Source organism: Hypanus sabinus, chromosome 11 (assembly GCF_030144855.1).
Source record: "Hypanus sabinus isolate sHypSab1 chromosome 11, sHypSab1.hap1, whole genome shotgun sequence".
Lineage (NCBI taxonomy): Eukaryota > Metazoa > Chordata > Chondrichthyes > Myliobatiformes > Dasyatidae > Hypanus > Hypanus sabinus.
In genome coordinates this window covers 76,608,103-76,627,637 of record NC_082716.1, presented here as the reverse complement: position 1 = coordinate 76,627,637, position 19,535 = coordinate 76,608,103, and the positions used below count along the sequence as shown (strand labels likewise).

The 19,535-nt window shown below is 40.8% G+C and overlaps 1 protein-coding gene across 1 annotated transcript in view; it reads left to right on the top strand.

Annotated features, from left to right (window-relative positions):
• The first annotated feature begins 13,556 nt into the window (after window positions 1–13,556).
• The window catches only part of LOC132402127 (regulator of G-protein signaling 5-like), a 46,550-nt gene continuing 40,571 nt past the window's right edge, over window positions 13,557–19,535 (top strand). Inside the window, exon 1 of the mRNA XM_059984742.1 lies at window positions 13,557–13,712. Coding sequence (XP_059840725.1) covers window positions 13,669–13,712 — 44 coding nt within the window. The 5' untranslated portion in view covers window positions 13,557–13,668. The remainder of the gene's footprint in view (window positions 13,713–19,535) is intronic.

The window sequence follows — 19,535 nt, the reverse complement described above, 5'->3', positions numbered from 1 at the left end:
TCCTTTATCATAAACTTCCTAATCAAATGTTGGTCCTTACATAATTCCCAATCCAGATTTATCATTCCCCTAGCGGGCTCAATCATAAGCTGCTCTAAATTCATTGGCATTCTACAAATGGGATTTTCTCAATTTTGGGATTGCTTGAATAAGTTTTGGACATGGGTTTGGTTAAATTACAAAAAGTGATTTTTTTCTCATTTTTACAGAATGAAGTAAGAGTTCTGAGCGATACCCAAAGTGTAATGCAATGCTCTCCCATCATGAATTTTCACAGAACAACACATGAAAATTCTATATAAATTAAACAACAGATTATAAAGAAAGTCTGCAGTATGTAATCCAAAACAAAGCCATCAGACCAGCCAATCAATCAACTTGACTAACTACTTAATAAGTTCTCCAACAAATCAAATTGAACCTGTTTCCAATTCACATATGGTCTTTATTTCTATATACTTCAGAGTATTAGCAAGCTTGCATCAATACGTTTTAATCTTTGCTCCCCAAAGATAAAGTAGCCACAGACTTTGTTATATTTTAAGCTATGAACAAGCATTAATGCCTACATATTTGTTTAATAGAACATATACCATTCTCAAGGGCAACAGAATTATAAATGATGTACTCATATACCTATTTGTCTTTAGTTTATGTGACTAATGGATCAGGAGAACAATTCCTATCTGACTACAATATAATAGAGCCCAGATATTCCAGTAAAACGCCTGTAGTAATTATAGGACTGGTCTACATTTGTACTGAGAAATCCATTCAAATTTGCATGATCAGGGCTTGTTCTGCTTTCCTGCAACCGAAGCATTCATTTACTCTTTATTTGTTTTCTGCATAGCGTATCCCCCAGTTTTAGGTACACTTGCTCTGGTACTTTTCTGTTTACGTACATGGAGTTGTTTTGATCAGCCAGTTCTTTCTGACCCATGACCGCCTTTTTTTTTAAAGCTGGTTCATTGATACAAATTTTGAAAGCAGCCATGTGTCTGATAAAATCAGGCAGTAACTCACACATTGATTGCAAATGTGGGCCAAAAGTTTTGCCGTGCTATTCTCATTAACAATTTTTCCTTTTGACTTTCATGGTCACACTTATCTTAATGTGGAGATTCAGGTTAATTGTGCAAAATAAAACCCAGCGGAGAAACTAATTTAAAAAAAAATCAAAATGAACACTTTCAAATGAAAATGATCTTTTAGTGCCATCAAAACAAGTAAGATCTGTTTAATGTACTCTATAGTTCTTTGATAGTTCCTGTTCCTGAATAATTCACGATCTAATTACCTCCATGGAATTTCTCCTTATCTTGGCATTGCAAATTATGCGTATATTTTGCAAAGGCATCTGAGCGATTTCTGTGCTGTTACTAAAAATTGACAAGTAACCCAGGTGGGCTTTAGATCGATCAAAGCATGAGTCAAGGTAAGTGCAATCTATAGAAGGCAGGCTGATGCTTATAAAGCATCAAAAGCCATGGAAACCAACACTGAGCCATGTAATTTGAACCAGCAGTGTAGTAACATTGTATTAGCAATACGGTGATGGTTGCACTTTCGACATCTTAAGCATAGGATTCCCTAAAGGTTAACGTGCAGGAAGAGTCGGTGGTAAGGAAGGCAAATGCAATGTCAGCATTCATTTTGAGGGACTTGAATACAAAAGCAAGGATGTAATGCTGATAATACAATAGTGAGGCATCTCATCAAAACCAGAGACAGAGAGGAGGCAGAGCAGCTGGTAAAACGGTGCAAGCACAACAACTTGAGTCTGACCGTGGACAAGATCGAAGAGGTGACTCTGGACTTTTGGAAGGTGCAAGGTTCCTCTCTGCACGTAAATGGTTCCTTTGTGGAGAGAGTTAGGAGCACCAAGTTTCTGGGAGTGCACGTAATGGACAATCTCACCTGTTCCCTCAAAACCACCTCTTTGGTCAAAAAGCACAGTAGTATCTTCACTTCATGCAGAGCTCTCCCTCCTTTACCATCAAGAGTGTCTTGACCAGATGCATCACCATCTGTTACAGGAATTGAAAGGCATCTGACCACAAATCACTATAAAGGATTGCAAGGACTGCTGAGAGGATCACTGGGTCTCTCTTCCACCCACCAGTGATAGTTATCAGGAGCACTGCATATACAGGGCACTTGTCAGTGGTCCTTCCCATCCATTTAACAACCTCTTAGACCCCCTACCATCAGGCAGGAAGTAACATAGCATTTGGACAAGGACAGTTAGGATGGGAAACAGCTTCTTCCTTCAGGTAGTAAAGCTACTGAACTCTCTGCCACCTCTCACGTATGAAGCACCAGTAGAGTTATACCATTTACTTTTTAACTTGTATATGCAACATTACTTGTTAGTTTATTTGTGTTGATATCACTTTATGTTATGTGTGTGAGTTATACATATTGTGTTGTGCACCTTGGTCTGAAGGAACATTGTCTCATTTGGCAGTATACATGTGTATAGTTGAAGAAACATATAACTTGAAATATATGATAGAGGTGATGGTGTGGTAGCAAACCCCCTTACGAGCAGTGGCTATATCCAGCTTTGCTTGCCTTTCTTTAACAGCTGGCACACTACTTAGTTGCTAAAATCTGAGCCATAAGGCTCAATTGCTTTGCTCTAAATTTAATAACTGATTAGCTTCCTTCTTCTTGATACTAGAAATAACCATAGACTCATTGGTCCACAGGCAGTTACTAGTTCAGCTTCAAATGGGTTTGACTTTCTAAAGTCTGCCCCAATCCACTCACCGATGTGAAGGGGTTGAAGCATAACCCTAGCTGGACACGTTGTGCCTTGAGGCTTAACTTTGTACAAGAGCATAAATCAGTTCTTCAGACTGGAGGTCAGAGCTCTTTGAAGATTCCCCATTCAATTGCTCTTCATAATGCTGCTAATGGAAAATTCCTGGGGATTAACACAATGTTCTGCTGGCTTTCATCACTTGAGATGCTTCAACATGAATAAGTGGATTTAAAGTTAAGACACGTTCTCTGGGTTTCCATAGCAAACAGCAATGTAGCTGACAACAAAGAATAGATGGACAACCCTGCAAAAGAGAGAAACTAGACATCAAAATGCATCGCTTTGTGGAAAAAAAGTTGCACTTAACTGCCCTTGTAATGAAAGGAACAGTTATTTTCTGAGTACATACACTTCTCTTTATTTTGAGAAAAGGTTCTGGCTGTGTTTTTTACACGCTTCATCCAACAAAATTAATCCCAGAGTTACAATCAGAATCAAAATTATGTTTATTATCATTGACGTATGTTGTGAAATTCGTTGTGTTCACAGTTTAATCCAACTGTGTCAATGGCATGGTAGTTACAAACAGTACTTTAATGTTAATTACGTATTACATTTGGGGGAAAAATTCACACTATGCCTACTCCTGGTGCCAAATAGGGAGAACAATGCCCAAAAAGAGAATATTAGCCTGAAGCTCAGACAGAGGAGGGCCTCAGAATGCAATTAAACTGAAATGGCAAACATCACATTGCTTTTAAAATATTTACAATTTGCTTGTTAAAACTCAGTACAACAGCAAAGTCCTTTTAGGAGAGCTTCCTGTTTCTAGGACCAATTTCTTCTTGAAATAACAGGATGTTCCTGAACCAGGGCGTTGCTGTATTTAAAAACTCAGAATCCCATCCCCAGTTCAATTACATTTTTTCAGTACGGATTCAAACTGTTGAGTCCGTTGGCAGACAGATGGACGCCCAACCAGGAGGTCAGGAGTTTAAACCAAACTTGGCTCACGTGTCCTGCTCTCAATCACTTGAAGGTTTAGGCTTATTCAGTCTTGTGGACCTCTGGGTTATTCAGGAGAATTACAGAGAAGAAATTTAATTGACGTATTGAAACAATGTTATGACTACCTCTCTACTCATATTTCTTCATTCTGGTACCACTGGACAGCTGTAACAGGAGCAACAACAATTTATGTAGAACCTGTAGCATCCCAAAACACTTCACTCTCTTGCATATCCAAAATGTCCAACTCTCAATGTGAGCCACATATGGTTTGAATTCGTTGATGTCCTGACCTCAGACACCTCTGCCAGGGGAAAGATGAGCTTTGTATCTATCCTGTCAAATCCCTTAAGAACTTTAACCATTTTAGTGAAATTAACTTCAGTCTTCTAAAGTCTAGAGAATAAATTCTCAGTCTATTTAATCTCTCCTCATTCAATAAACCTGCTATCCTCAGTCTAGTAAATCTTTGCTGCATCCTAGAATACTTATATCTTATCTTAGGAAGGGAGAATAGACCTGTTCACAGTAACCCTGATGCGGTCTCACCAGGGCCCTTATATAACTAGAGAATTATATCCCTGTCCTTGTACTTCATTCCTTTCTGTTACATACCATTTGCCTTTCTTAATTGCACATTTCCTCTCAGTAATTTATGCACAAGGACTCCAGATTCCTCTTATCACCAACACAATTCAGTCTCTCATCACTGAATAAGAAAAAAATCATGCAGGACTGCACTGGTTACTGATTGCTAGTCTTATAATGAGCCCATGACCGACTTCACTTCTTCTCTGATTTTGCTGAGTAAAGCACCGAGGAAGACTGAAATCATCAAGGCAAGGGGGGTGTTTTCGGCGCCGTCAGCCAGTCTCTTGCTCCCTGCTGCCGGACGTCGGTGGCTGCGTGCGATGGCCTCGCTCCCTCTGCTGCTCCCAAAGGTCTCTGTCTCTCGGTGCTGTCAGAAGATAGCTCTCTATCTCTGGGTCTTGGGCAAGGTTCATTTGGCGTGGTTTGTGGATTGGACTCCGTAGTTCATGTCACGATGTGTTTCTCATTCCTGGTTGCTCCTTCTTTTGTTGCTGTTCTGGGTGATTTTGATCAGGGCAGTTGGCAGATAACAAACTGAGTTGAACTGAATATACCTGGGCTATTTCGATATTATGTTTTATATTCTGTGTTTTTCATTTTTTGTTGTTACTGTTTGCGTGATTTTTTTGGGCTTTGGGGTGGGGGGGAATGGTGTTGTTTTTCTTTGAACAAGTTCCATGTTTTTTGTTGGTTTTTTTTTTATTTCATGGTTGTCTGTGAGGAAGAAGAATCTCAAGATTATAAACATATATACTTTGATAATAAACGGACTTTGAATCTTTGAATCTTATTACCTTCTTGAAGTCCCCAAACAACATAACCTAGTGCCTCTTTATCTGCTAAAGAAAGTTGAGAGGACACTTGATGGATTCTTTTTCTGTCCAAGTGGACGTCCTCATATTTTTCCACATTATATCCCATCCATTGCTCTGTCTCAGCACAGAGCCTCCATGATCCTTTTAATGTCTTTCTACATCCCTCTCATGGTCTACACTGCCATCAATTATCTGCAAACTTGGGTATAGTAAAAATGACCCTCTAATCCAAGTAACTCTTTGCAGCTGGGGCTCCAGCTGTGTTACTAATTGCACCAAAATAGTCGTAACCTCTCAGACCACAATTCACCCTTACGCTTTGTTTGTTGTCTATTCAGCAATGACTATTCAATTCTTTTCAATATGATAACCCAATACTGTGTGTGCTACCTTTGTCTTTATTTTTCTACCCTTGATGACTCTCTTTTCCCTTTTCCAGGTGGAAGGGTTTCTGTTGAAGATGCTTACCTGGAGTTACACTTAGGCCTAAGGTCTTTGTGGGGCTCACGGCAGGCTGCTTTTCGCTATCTCAAGAATGTGGCTTAGGAGACTAACTCCCCTTCAGGGTTCCGAGCTTTGGCGGCCCTGTGGATGGGCTGATTCTAAGCTGATTCGAACATGGGGAATAGCGGATCAGCTGTCGGAGGTTCTATACTTGGTGAGCTGTTTTGTTATATTAACCCTCTCACTGTGAAAGGGGGACACCTCTTTTTCTCTCTATTAAGGACAGAGAGATCCTGTGGCATGTTGAATTGTCAGGTGCCCGATTAGTTTTTATTGCTCTGCAGACCATGGTAATTCTTGGGGGCCTTACTCTTGCATGCTTGGTTGGCGGAGGGTGCTGATTCCTTTTTGTGGGATGGGAGGAAGTTGTTGCTTTCCTGCTGCTTGTGTGTGGCAGGGAGGAGTGGGGGGGGGGCTTTGGGGTTCTAATGTTTTAATTCATTCTGTGGGGCACTCTTCTGTTTTTGTGGATAAATGTGAAGAAAAGGAATTTCAGGCTGTAAATAGTATACATTTCTCTCATATTGGATGGAACTGTTGAACTATTGTTGAGAACTTTATTGAAAGATTTCTGAAAATCTGAATGCTCCAGATCAGCTGGTTTCCTTTTATTCAGTCTGAAAATGACAAGCTCAAAAATTCCAATAGATTTGTCAAACTTGACTTCTTTTTAATAAGTCTTTGTTGATACTGACCAGATCTATTACTATTTTCCAAATACTTTATTGCTACATTTTTCATCCCAGTATCCAGCATTATCCTCACCACTTAATCTCAGCACAACCAGGTACTATATCCTTGTTTAACTTCTCCCTCCTTTATTAAATAGTGGGACTACAGTTGCTAGCTCCAAACCTGTGGCAATTGTTTTAGAAGATGACTATCAAACAATCTCCTTTTCAAAATCCTAGGATGTATGTCATTTGGTCCTGGGAGTTCATCATCTTTCAGTCACAACGTGTGTTTTTATCAATACTATTTCTGTACCAATGTTAATTTATTTGAGCCCCTTAATTACTCTAGACCACTAGCTCTCTGCTATTTAAGGCAGTTTCCTTTGTCTTCTTCCGTGAAGACATACATGAAATATTTGTTTCAATCTCCTTATTCTCCAACATAATTTTTCCTTTCTTAGTCTGCTGGTGATCAGCATTCATTTTAGCATGTTTGACTTTTTTGCTGGTCTATAGCAGTTCCTATAACTTGTTTTCATTTTCTAGGGAGCCTGCTCTTGTATTCTCCTTCCCATCTCCTCATCAATGCCTGGTTTGTTGCTTGTTGAATTATGTTGTTTTTTCCCCTCATTTCTCTGACTTGCTGCTTTCTTTGACAAATGTTGTGAGCCTTGGCCTTTTGATCTAACACAGTCTTCAATTCTCTTATGATAGACACAACTGTATCGCCTTTTCTGCTGCTGTTGTTCTGTCTTAAAGGATACATGGTAGTTGCAAACTGTGTGGTAGATCCTTTAAAATATAGACATTGCTTTTTGTGCTGCCTAACCTTTTCTTGTAATTTCCAAACTGACCTTAGTTAGCATTCTCTCTGGTGTGACTCCTGTTGCACAGGGACCATTGCCCTTGAATAGTCATGTGCTTTATATCTCATCATCATTATCATATCCACATTGCTGGCAGATAGGTTTATTCACTGGACATGCTGGATAAACCTGCACATTATGCATTTTTTGCACCCTTCTGGGTTTTGGAGTTCAGAATTTCTTGTTTCCTAGACTATTCCTCCTCACTACTTTCCATTAGAAGACTTGTCCTTTGACTGTCTGTCCCTCGGCAGCTTTTCTCACGACCTCTATCTTCATAGGGCCACTTCTAAGACTATCCGTACTTAATTAAGCGACTCCATGCTGAGCAAACTCCACCAATAATTTTCCATTCCCTGGCTCTTTGAACTGGTCTAGTGTTGCATGTGAGATATTGATCCTGCAGCTGCTGTGCGGAAGATTCTCTTCGCCCAATTCCATTCATAATTCAGGAATTCTGTGAACATCAATAAACAGAACATATCTGACCAGCATGTTTGAGTTGGATTTTATTTTAACTCTGATGTTAGGTGGGACCTTATTTTACACTGGTTTCATGCCCACAGCTAATTCTTCTGTGAACACCCTTGCCCATGATCTTCTGTACCTCCTTTGCATTCCTTCAGTCTGACAGAAGTCCCAGAAAATCCATCCCATTCCTGTCTCTCCAACCTAGAAAGATTCAAAGAAACAGTCCCATCTTCCATACATTGCAAGATCACTGCTCACCCAATGCTTCCCAAAATAAATGTTTCGCTTATATTTATTAGCATCAAGGGAGTGTGATTTATTGTTACTGCAACTAGCTTTCAATTGAAGTATGACACATACATTGTGCAAAACTATATCACAGGAAGAAAATACCAGCTCTTCCCATTTTAAAGTAACAATCGCCACATCCAGTGGGCAGCATTCAGAGCGGGCATCAGAGGGACAGGTAGCAAAGTGATAGAGCTTTGGCTCAATGGGCTTAGGCGGTAACCAGGTGAGGTAGGTCTACCTGTGTTAATTGCGGAAAGGAAGTAGTATGTGTGTGAGGCTTGGTTTCTGTGCTCTGTATCGGATGTGGGAGGTCCCGGAGCCTCCCAGCCTCCCAGACGGCCATATCTGCATCTGGTGTGAGCTCGATGATCTTCGTCTGGTCAGGGAGAGTGAGGAGGTGATAGAAAGGAGTTGTAGGCAGGTTCTCACACCGGGGCCATGGGAGACAGACAAGCAGGTAATAGTCAGGAGAGGGAAAGGGAAGAGTCAGGTACTAGAGAATACCCCTGTGGCTGTACCCCTTGACAATAAGTACTCCTGTTTGAGTACTGTTGGGGGGGGGGGGGGGAGACAGCCTACCTGGGGGAAGCAACAGTGGCTTTGGCTCTGGCACAGAGTCCGGCCCTGTGGCTCAGAAGTGTAGGGAAATGAAGAGGAAGGCAGTAGTGATAGGGGACTCTATAGTTAGGGAGTCAGATAGGTGATTCTGTGGACGCAGGGAAGAAACTCAGATGGTAGTTTGCCTCCCAGGTGCCAGGGTCTGGGATGTTTCAGATCGTATCCAAGATATCCTGCAGTGGGAGGGAGAACAGCCAGAGGTTGTGATATATATTGGTACCAATGACATAGGTAGGAAAAAGGAGGAGGTCCTGAAAAAAGACCACAGGGAGTTAGGAAGGAAGTAGAGAAGCAGGACCTCAAAGGTAGTAACCTTGGGATTACTACCTTTGTGGCGCGTGGTGCGACAGTGAGTATAGGAATAGAATGAGGTGGAGGATAAGTGCATGGCTGAGGGATTGGAGCAGGGGGCAGGGATTCAGATTTCTGGATCATTGAGACCTCTTTTGGGGCAGGTGTGACCTGTACAAAAAGGACGGGTTGCACTTGAATCCCAGGGGGACCAATATCCTGGCGGAGAAGTTCGCTAAGGCTACTTGGGAGAGTTTAATCTAGAATAGTTGGGGGGTGGGAACTGAACTGAAGAGACTGGGGAAGAGTCAATTGACTCACAAATAGAGAAAATTTGGTGTGTGAGGAAGGATAGGCGGGTGATAGAGAAGGGATAAGCTCATATGGACAGTTTGAGATGTGTCTATTTTAATGCAAGGATTATTGTGAACAAAGCAGATGAGCTTAGAGTGTGGATCAGTACTTGGAGCTATGATGTGGTGCCCATTACAGAGATTTGGATGGCTTGGGGACAGGAATGGTTACTTCAAGTGCTGGGTTTTAGATATTTCAGAAAGGACTGGGAGGGAAGCAAAATAGGTGTGGGCAAGGCACTGTTGATCAGAGATAATGTCACAGCTATAGAAAAGGTGGACATCATAGAGGGATTGTCTACTGAGTCTCTGTGGGTGGAGGTTAGGAACAGAAAGGGGTTGATAACTTTACTGAGTGTTTTTTGTAAGCCGCCCAATAGTAAGAAGGATATCGAGGAACAGATATGGAAACAGATCCCGGAAGGAGTAATAATAACCGAGTTGTCCTCATGGGAGATTTTAATTTCCCAAATATTGATTGGCATCTCCCTAAGGCAAGGGGTTTAGATGGGGTGGTGTTTGTTAGGTATGTTCAGGAAGGTTTCTTGACACAATATGTAGATAAGCCTACAAGAGGAGAGTCTGTACTTGATTTGGTATTGGGAAATGAACCTGGTCAGGTGTCAGATCTCTCAGTGGGAGAGCATTTTGGAGATAATGATCATAATCCTATCTCCTTTACAATAGCATTGGAAAGAGATAGGAGCAGACATGTTAGAAAAGTGTTTATTTGGAGTAAGGGGAATTATGAGGCTATCAGGCAGGAAACTGGAAGCTTAAATTGGGAACAAATGTTCTCAGAGAAAAGTACGGAAGAAATGTGGCAAATGTTCTGGGGATATTTGTGTGGAGTTCTGTATAGGTACATTCCAATGAGACAGAGGTTATGGTAGGGTACAGGAACCATGGTGGACAAAGTCTGTAATAAAATTAGTCAAGAAAAAAGGACAAGCTTACTAAAGGTTCAGAGAGTTGGGTAATGTTAGAGATCTAGAAGATTATCAGGCTACAGGAAGGAGCTTAAGAATGAAATTAGGAGAGCCAGAATGGGCCATGAGAAGGCCTTGGTGGGCAGGATTAAGGAAAACCCCAAGTCATTCTACAAGTATGTGAAGAGCAAGAGGATAAGACGTGAAAGAATAAGACCTATCAAGTGTGACAGTAGGAAAGTGTGTATGGAACCAGAGGAACTAGCAGAGGTACTTAATGAATATTTTACTTCAGTATTCACTATGGAAAAGGATCTTGGTGATGGTAGTGCAGACTTGCAGCAGACTGAAAAGCTTGAGCCTGTAGGTATTAAGAAAGATGTGCTGGAGCTTTTGGAAAGCATCGTTGGATATGTTGCCAGGACCGGTTGAGATATACTTCATCTACTGTGGGAGGTGAGGAAGGAGATTGCTGAGCCTCTGGTGATGATCTTTGCATCATCAATGGGGACAGGAAAGGTTCCAGCAGATTAGAGGTTTGCAGATGTTGTTCCTCTATTCAAGAAAGGGAGTAGAGATAGCCCAGGAAATTATAGACCAGAGAGTCTTACTTCAGTAGTTGGTAAGTTGATGGGGAAGATCCTGAGAGGCAGGATTTATGAACATTTGGAGAGGTATAATATGATTAGGAATAGTCAGCATGGCTTTGTCAAGGGCAGGTTGTGCCTTATGAGCCTGATTGAATTTTTTGAGGATGTGACTAAACACATTGATGAAAGAAGAGCAGTAGATGTTGTGTGTATGGATTTCAGCAAGGTATTTGATAAGCTACCCCATGCAAGGCTTATTGAGAAAGTAAGGAGGCATGGAATCCAAGGGAACATTGCTTTTGTGGATCCAGAACCGTCTTGCCCACAGGAGGCAAAGAGTAGTTGTAGATGGGTCATATTCTGCATGGAGGTCAGTCACCAGTGGTGTGCTTCAGGGATGTGTTCTGAGACCCTTACTCTTTGTGATTTTTATAAATGACCTGGCTGAAGAAGTGGAGGGATGGGTTAGTAAGTTTGCTGATAACACAAAGGTTGGGGGTGTTGTGGATAGTGTGGAGGGCTGTCAGAGGTTACAGCGGGACATCGATAGGATGCAAAACTGTGTTGAGAAGTGGCAGATGGAGTTCAACCCAGATAAGTGTGAGGTGGTTCATTTTGGTAGGCCAAGTACAATGGCAGAATATAGTATTAATGGTTAGACTCTTGGCAGTGTGGAGGATCAGAGGGATCTTGGGATCCAAGTCCATAGGACACTCAAAGCAGCTGCGCAGGTTGACGCTGTGGTTAAGAAGCATACGGCGTATTGGCCTTCATCAATCGCGGAATTGAAATTAGGAGCTGGAAGGTAATGTTACAGCTGTACAGAACGCTGGTCAGACCCCACTTGGAGTACTGTGCTCAGTTCGAGTCGCCTCACTACAGGAAAGATGTGGAAACCATAGAAAGGGTGCAGAGGAGACTTACAAGGATGTTGCCTGGATTGGGGAGCATGCCTTATGAAAACAGGTTGAGTGAACTCGGCCTTTTCTCCTTGGAGCGAAGGAGGATGAGAGGTGACCTGATAGAGGTGTACAAGATGATGAGAAGCATTGATTGTGCTGGTAGTCAGAGGCTTTTTCCCCAGGGCTGAACTGGTTGCCACAGGAAGACACAGGTTTAAGGTGCTGGGGAGTAAGGACAGAGGCGATGTCAGGGGTAAGTTTTTTACTCAGAGTGGTGAGTGCATGGGATGGGCTGCTGGCAACGGTGGTGGAGGTGGATACGAAAGTGTCTTTTAAGAGTCTTTTGGATAGGTTCATGGAGCTTAGAAAAATAGAGGGCTATGGGTAAGCCTAGTAATTTCTACAGTAGGGACATGTTTGGCACTACTTTGTGGGCCAAAGGGCCTGTAGATGTCTGTAGGTTTTCTATGTTTAACTGCACTTAAACCTTTAATGTATATGAGTCTACATACAAATAACTCAGTGGAGAAAATTAAAAATAAGGACCAGGATTTTACAACTGACACTGTGCTTAATGTGAAACCACATCAGGCCTGCATGTACAAGAGTAACTGGTGAACAAGATTTATTATGGTTATGACATACTACAGTTTTGGATTATATTTTTAATAGTAGAATTCGGGAAGCTGGCTGCAAGTATTATGGGACAGTTAAGTCTTGAGGCAACAAAAGCAAGAATGAGGGATCAACGCAAATGGGAATATTTCTCCAATGTATCATTTTTCTTAAGCAAAAAAGTTACGCACGATGGTACCTCTGTGGAATTTAAACAAGAGTAATTTAATAGTCATTCCAGATTTTCATGATTTAGAGATTAATAGATAGCAACAAGCTATTATAATTGCAGTCAACCAGGGAAAATGATTATTGCATATTTCAGCAAAACCATGCTCATGGTTTTTCACCAAAGGAATCTGTTCATTGGCATGTTTGACTGATGTATCACTCTGATACTTAAAAATTATTTAATCCAGCAAAGTTGCAGTAAGTGATATTAGAGTGTATTCGCAAACCAAAGTGAAGGAACGCACCAGATTCTTAGGGAAATAATGAAGTTAAGGGTTTAAAGTACCAGAATATTTGTTCACAGGTCTAATTCCACTTTGTCTGCAAAAATATTAACAAGAACAACAATTATTTGTTCACACAGGACACTCAACCACAGAAACACTGAAATAAAAATAACTTTCCTTTGTAATTTGATATATAAAACTCTAGAAGTTGTATAGTTCTTACGAAAGCTGCATTTAATACTGACTTCTACCCTAAATCTTCAATAGCCTGTTACCATTTGTATCTGAATTATTTCTGTTTCCATTCTGCATTTTATCATGTTACTTATCTACTCATGATCAGCCTCCTGCTCTGGGAAAACTCACAAATGCTTTTCAAGTTACAATCTCCTTCATCATTAGCAAGTTTTGTCTACAGCTCACAGGTTGTCTGTTTTTAGCATGCCTTCTGTACACTTGGAAATTCCTCCACCTGTTTTCTTTCACCAACGCGTAAGAAGTCTTGACTTTTCAAACATTCTAAGGACATGCGCAGCATGTAGATCACTAAGTACAATGAATTCCTCCTGAAGATCATTTTGGATCAAGGAAAATGTGTTTTTTTAGAAAACTATAACCAGATTTAATCCTTTAACCATCTGTGGAACTTGTTTTTTTAAAAAATTATTTTCTTGCCACTGTAATTGACCTTTCCATTTCTACTGCTCGAGGCTATAGTCGACAGACCCCTCTTTGCAGAGCAACTTTCACGTACTCCCTGGACTATAATCACTTCTGAAAGATTTAATTGGCTGACCGGCCAGCGTCACTCAAGAGGAGAGTGCCTGTATATAATCTGCAAAGCTCAGCAGTGCACTCTAGAAGGAGCTCAAGTTTAGGCATACATCACTTTGGTGAGTAACAGCAAGACCGAGCCAGCAAGATGTGCAAAGGGTTGGCTGCATTACCGGCAACATGCCTCGAAAGGTGAGAAAGTGTATTTCTGCTCTGATTTAAGCATATGTACAGCTATTAAGTATGTCCTTGTTCGAATGCTTTATGATTTTTGATCAACGTGAATGAGCTGGTGTTATTGTGAGAGACTCACTTTTTCTAGTAGTAATTAATATGGGCTCCTATCACTTAAACTATAGACTTGTTGTACAGAGCAGCATCCAGAGCTTATTTTAATTGTAAGAATATCGCCCTGGATTTAGGTACCAGTAACTGGGACAAATAATTACATTTAACAATTGTCTTGTTATCTCTCAGGTCTTGGGACTTTCACTGCTTCAGGATATTTAATGGAAAACTCCAGAACTCAGAATTCATAGTTAACTGTAAACATTTTAAGAGCTATATTATAAACTTTCACCCTCTGTTAGAATACTTCACAGCACTAATGAATCGATGGAACAGAGAAAGTTTATTTTAGTGTTACATGAAAGGTCTGTTGACAATAAGGCAACTTCAGTTCAACAGAGATAGATCTGAGAGGAGTCTTGTACTTTACACTCCAGAAGCAAGTAAATAAATGTGATGAATTAAATATTTAGATTGTTGGAGTCATCTTCAATTTGCGGGACCTCAAACTGTTTATTAAGTGAAAGAAAGTCAATTACATTTTTATCAGAACAGTTGCAAAGCCGATGTTTTTGTTAAGAATACAGCCCTTTTTGTTTTAGTTATTTGGCCTCAAACTGTATTGTAACTGCAATTAATGTACGAGTAATGTTTCGTGTCATTATGTTGATACATACCATGATTTTAAAAATTATATACTATTACTAACTTCATGTTTTCCACAAGAAGGAATGCATCTTTATGATAGAATGCACAAGCTGAAACCACAGAAAATTATTTAGGGAAGATTATAAGATTAAATGATTTGGGGGTATTGCTTAGTGGTTAGTGCAACACTTTACAATCCCGATGACCCAGGTACAATTCCCTCTGCTGCCTGTAAGGAATTTGTGAGTTTTTCCCGTGACCATGTGGGTTTCCTCCAGGTCCTCAGGTTTCCAACCATTAGGTTAATTGGTCGTTGTAAGTTGTCCTGTGGTTCGGCTGGGGTTGCTGGGTAGAATGGCCCAAAGGGACAAAAGGGCCAATTCTGTGCTGTATCTCAATAAATAAAAAAAAAAGCAAAGTGCTGGAAACACCCAGCACGTCGGGCAGCATCTGTGGATAGAGTTAAAGTTAACAGTATAGGTCTGTGACCCTTCATCAGAACTGGTAAAGGTAGAGAAACAAGTTAGAGTTCAGTCAGAGAGAAGGAGGGGAACGGACGGTTAAAACAAAGGGAAAATCTCTAAGACAGTGAGTCTATATGAGTTAACATGGATGGTAATATGCACATTAGACTCCTTTGTCTTTGTAATGTGTTTAATGTCATTTCAGCAGAATCTGTAATCATAGTTTATCACTGAATTATAATTTAGCAATTTAGCCAATCAAGCAGCACAACTATTCAGACAATACAGGGGTTATTTTAACACTGGATATTAATGTAAATGAAGCAATGGAAATCAGGAGATATTTTTAGTGTAAAGGTATATAATCTGATATTGCCTATTTTACACATACCCAAAGTTAATGTTACCTAATCTAATAAAATCTTTCACGTGTATAATGTCCTGCTTTTCCTCTATTGGACAGCAATAAATGCACATTAATAGTGTGCTGTAAGTTGACTTAAATGGAGTGATCTGATTGACCTTTAAAGTAAAATACTGGCGTGATCTGTATGATTTACGCAAGAGCGACTGTAGGATTCAGCTAATGTATTATTTAAGCACTTCAGACAATTCAATTCTTTCTATCATATTGGCCAGATATGACTTTGAAATTATTTTCCATTCCCATTATGCTATGATATAAATGATGTTTGTTACAGCATGATCTGTTCAAATGAGCACAAATTCAGCACACAATTATAAATTTAATCATGTGTCTCTAGAATCCAATACAAGTTGTACTTCAGATGAACAGAGTTAAAGTTGTCTTTCATTAAAAATGCAAAATATAAGTCTATAGACTGGAACAATACAAGATAGATAGGCATAATCTCAGGTAATGAGCAGATATAAAAATATGAATAAAAATGATAATTTTTGTCAATTCCATTTCCCTAATCCAAAATAGTTATTATAATATAAAATACATTTTTATTTTCCTTTTCTCGTACTTATGCAACTAGCAAGTCTCATAGTCACAATTTGGCTCCTGAGATAGTAACAATACTTTGCTTGCCATTTCATTTGATGTGCAAGAGAAAATGTTATCATTAAAGTTACGGATTGCTAACAAATGGACTGCTTTGCAAATTTCCAATACACTGGCAGCTGAGGTAGGGGTCTGAAAAAGCAGGAAAAGTCCACAAATCAGCAATATCTGTCACTGACTTTAACCCCTTGTAATATTATATGCTGTTTGAGTTTTGCAAGCACTTCATGGGCATATGCAATTGATGACACAGGTAAGCCAACTTGTACAATGACTGTCCTTCAAATGTGAAATTTGATGGATCCTGAAGATGAGAATAAAAGGCGCCTGCATGTTCAAAGCCCTTGGCTCAGTTTGCTGAAACTTCCCTGGATACAACTATTGATTGTTATGAGCTTTAAGGGTAAAACTCTTGCCCAATAATAGAGGAAGGAGCTTGCTAGTGTAACAAGTCTATGGGCACAGGTTGCCCAAGAGCTGACTGTCGCCATTCTGGATCTAATAGTTAAACCACTTTAATGACTAATCCAGGTAATTGTAATCAGATACACTCAATGGGCACTTTATTAGGTACCTCAATAAAGTGGCCATTGAGTTTATGTCCGTGGTCTTCTGCTGCTGTAGCCCACCCACTTCAACATTTGACATGTTGTACGCTCAGGGACGATCTTCTACACACCACCGTTGTAATGTGTGGTTATTACTGTCACTTCCCTGCCAGCTTCAACCAGTCTGGCCAATTCCCCCCCACCCCCTCCCGACTTCTCTCAATAACAAAGCATTTTTGCTCTGATTTTATGATTTCGGAACCATCCTCTAAAGTCTAGAGGCTGTTGTACGTGAAAATCCCAGATCAGCTTCTGAGATACTCAAGCAACCCTGTCTGACACAAACAATCATTCCAGGGTCAAAGTCACTTGTATCACATTTATTCCCCATTCTGCTGTTTGGTCTGAGCAACAACTGAAGCCCTTGATCACTTCTGCTTTTATGCATTGAGTTAGTTGCTGCCATGTGATTGGCTGATTAGATACTTGCAGTAAAGAGCGGGTGTACCTAATAAAGTGGCCACTGAGTGTACATTCACTTCCACCCTGATGTGTGCATTCTAATCTGCTCACCCTGAACTCTCCAACCTGCTCCCAAACATTTCTGAGCGCACTTTTCTACAATATGTGCATTTCCTCACACATGCCTCCCTATCCAGCCATCGGGGACACTTTCCTTCAGATTTTTGCAGCAGTGCGCATTTCCTTTATAATTACCCCCAACAACCATTCATCCAGTCTACGTATTCTGCTACTCTTACTCAGATCTCTTGCTTCCCTCCTCTCAGGTAAAGGTAGCACAGAGCATGACAAGAAGGCAGAATTCCGAAAGTGGCCCTTTGGCTAACTCTCAACAGCATGGGGCGGGTTGGATCCCAGTGCTTGACATTAAAAGGCAAGAGTATGGGAGTCTCATGCTGATGGAATTAAACCCTTGTTTACTTTGGCTTTGATGTCCACAATAAGTGAGCTATGATCATGTGCAAAATCCATTTTGCGAACTTGATAGTTCTATTATAGAGCATTAATCTCACTAGGGATATCCAAGCAATCTTCTGAAGTCGGAGCAAAGGACAGTTAATATCCCCTCCAGAGAAGTCATTCAGATCAGAACCTTGGACCCTCTGTCTCTAGTGAGGCTGACAAAGCAGAGGTTGGTTTCCACCTGACAACTCACAGATCTCTGAGGTGTAAGATCAGATAGTCAATGCAGGGAACAGTCTTGAAAAGTTCAGGTCAGAGACAAGAAGATTGTTTAAGCTCAGCTGGATCCAGATGCTGCACTTGAGGATCTGTTGATGTACTAAGTAGTTATAAGGCAGTACAGAATGCGAACCATTTCTGCAATAAACACACTAACGGGAAGAAGAGATTGTCTGTCTCTTCCCTTTGCTGTGGTAAGGGAGCCACACAACAGGGGTCCCAGCATGGATCTGAAGAGGTAGTGTCTAGCTCATATAATCAATTACATGGCATAGGAGTATACTATTTTGTTATTTAATTAATTCAGGTAATGTACAGAAAAGGCCCTTCCAACCATTTGGGCCATGCTGTCCAGCAACCGCTGATCTAACACTAGGCCAATTACAATTTACTTTGTACAATAATGAGGTGTGGCCTATAGGGAAGAAGTCAGAAGTCACAGTGGTGTCGAGAAAACAACCTCTCACTCAATGTTGCAAAAACAAAGGAGCTGGTTGTGGATTACAGGAGGAATGGAGACGGGCTAACCCCTATTCACATCACTGAGGACCTCACATGGTCTGCACACACCAGCTGTGTAGTGAAAAAGGCACAACAGCGCCTCTTTCACCTCAGACGGTTGAGGAAGTTTGGTATGGGCCCCCAAATCCTAAAACCTTTCTACAGGGACACAATTGAGAGCATCCTGACTGGCTGCATCACAGCCTGATATAGGAACTGTACCTCCTCTAATCACAGGATTCTGCAGAGAGTGGTGCGGACAGCCCAGCACATCTGTAGTTGTGAACTTCTCATGATTCAAGACATTTACAGAGACAGGTGTGTAGAAAGGGCCTTTAGGATCACTGGGGACCTGAGTCACCCCAACCACAATCTATTCCAGCTGCTACCATCCGGGAAACGGTACCGCAGCATAAAAAGCCTGGACCAACAGGCTCCAGGACAGCTTCTTCCACCAGGCCGTCAGACTGATGAACTTACGCTGATTTGAGTGTATCTTGACTGTTCTATTTATTATAAATTACTATGATTGCACATTGCACATTTAGAAAGAGAGGTAACGTAAAGATTTTTACTCATGTATGTGAAGGATGTAAGAAATAAAGTCAATTCAATTACCAATTAGCCTTCCTCCACGAATCTTTGGACTCTTGGAGGAAACCAGAGCACCCAAAGGAAACCCAGGCTGTCGTGGGGAGAAAGTACAAACTCCTTACAAACAGTGGCGGGAATTGAACCTAGCTTGCTTGTACTGTAAAAGTTTGTGCTATCCACTATGTCACCAAGCCTCCAATTCATTGTGTAATTCTGTTTCATCATCCTTACAGATAGTGAAGTCCACTCGTTACATAAATCTGTTTCTCCTCATGCCTACCCTTGGTTATTAACTATCACTTTAAATTATATACCCTCAGATATATGAAAATACAGCAATGGGGACAAATTCTCTCTCCTGCCCCTACATAATATTGCACACCTCTAACAGTTCTTTTGAAAGCACAGGCAATACATCACACATAACTCTGTAGGAGAGGAAGAGTTTGTATCTGCTGAGTTAGATACTGTTTTATTGATATGACTGGTCGACAATTATCCCATGTGAAAGGACTTTTTACATATCTTGCCTCTTCTGCTGAATGGAAAGACATGAATTGGTCATGGAGACTGGAAAAGAGGTGCTTACCTGCGATCAGATTTGCTTTGTGTGGGAGAAAATGAGAAAAGGGGAGGAGTCACTTTTGCACATCTATGTCAGATGGATGAACTGCTGCTGCCAAGGAGAACCAAGCAATAAAAAGTGCATCTCAAAGATTTCTACTGCTGTGTTAGCCTC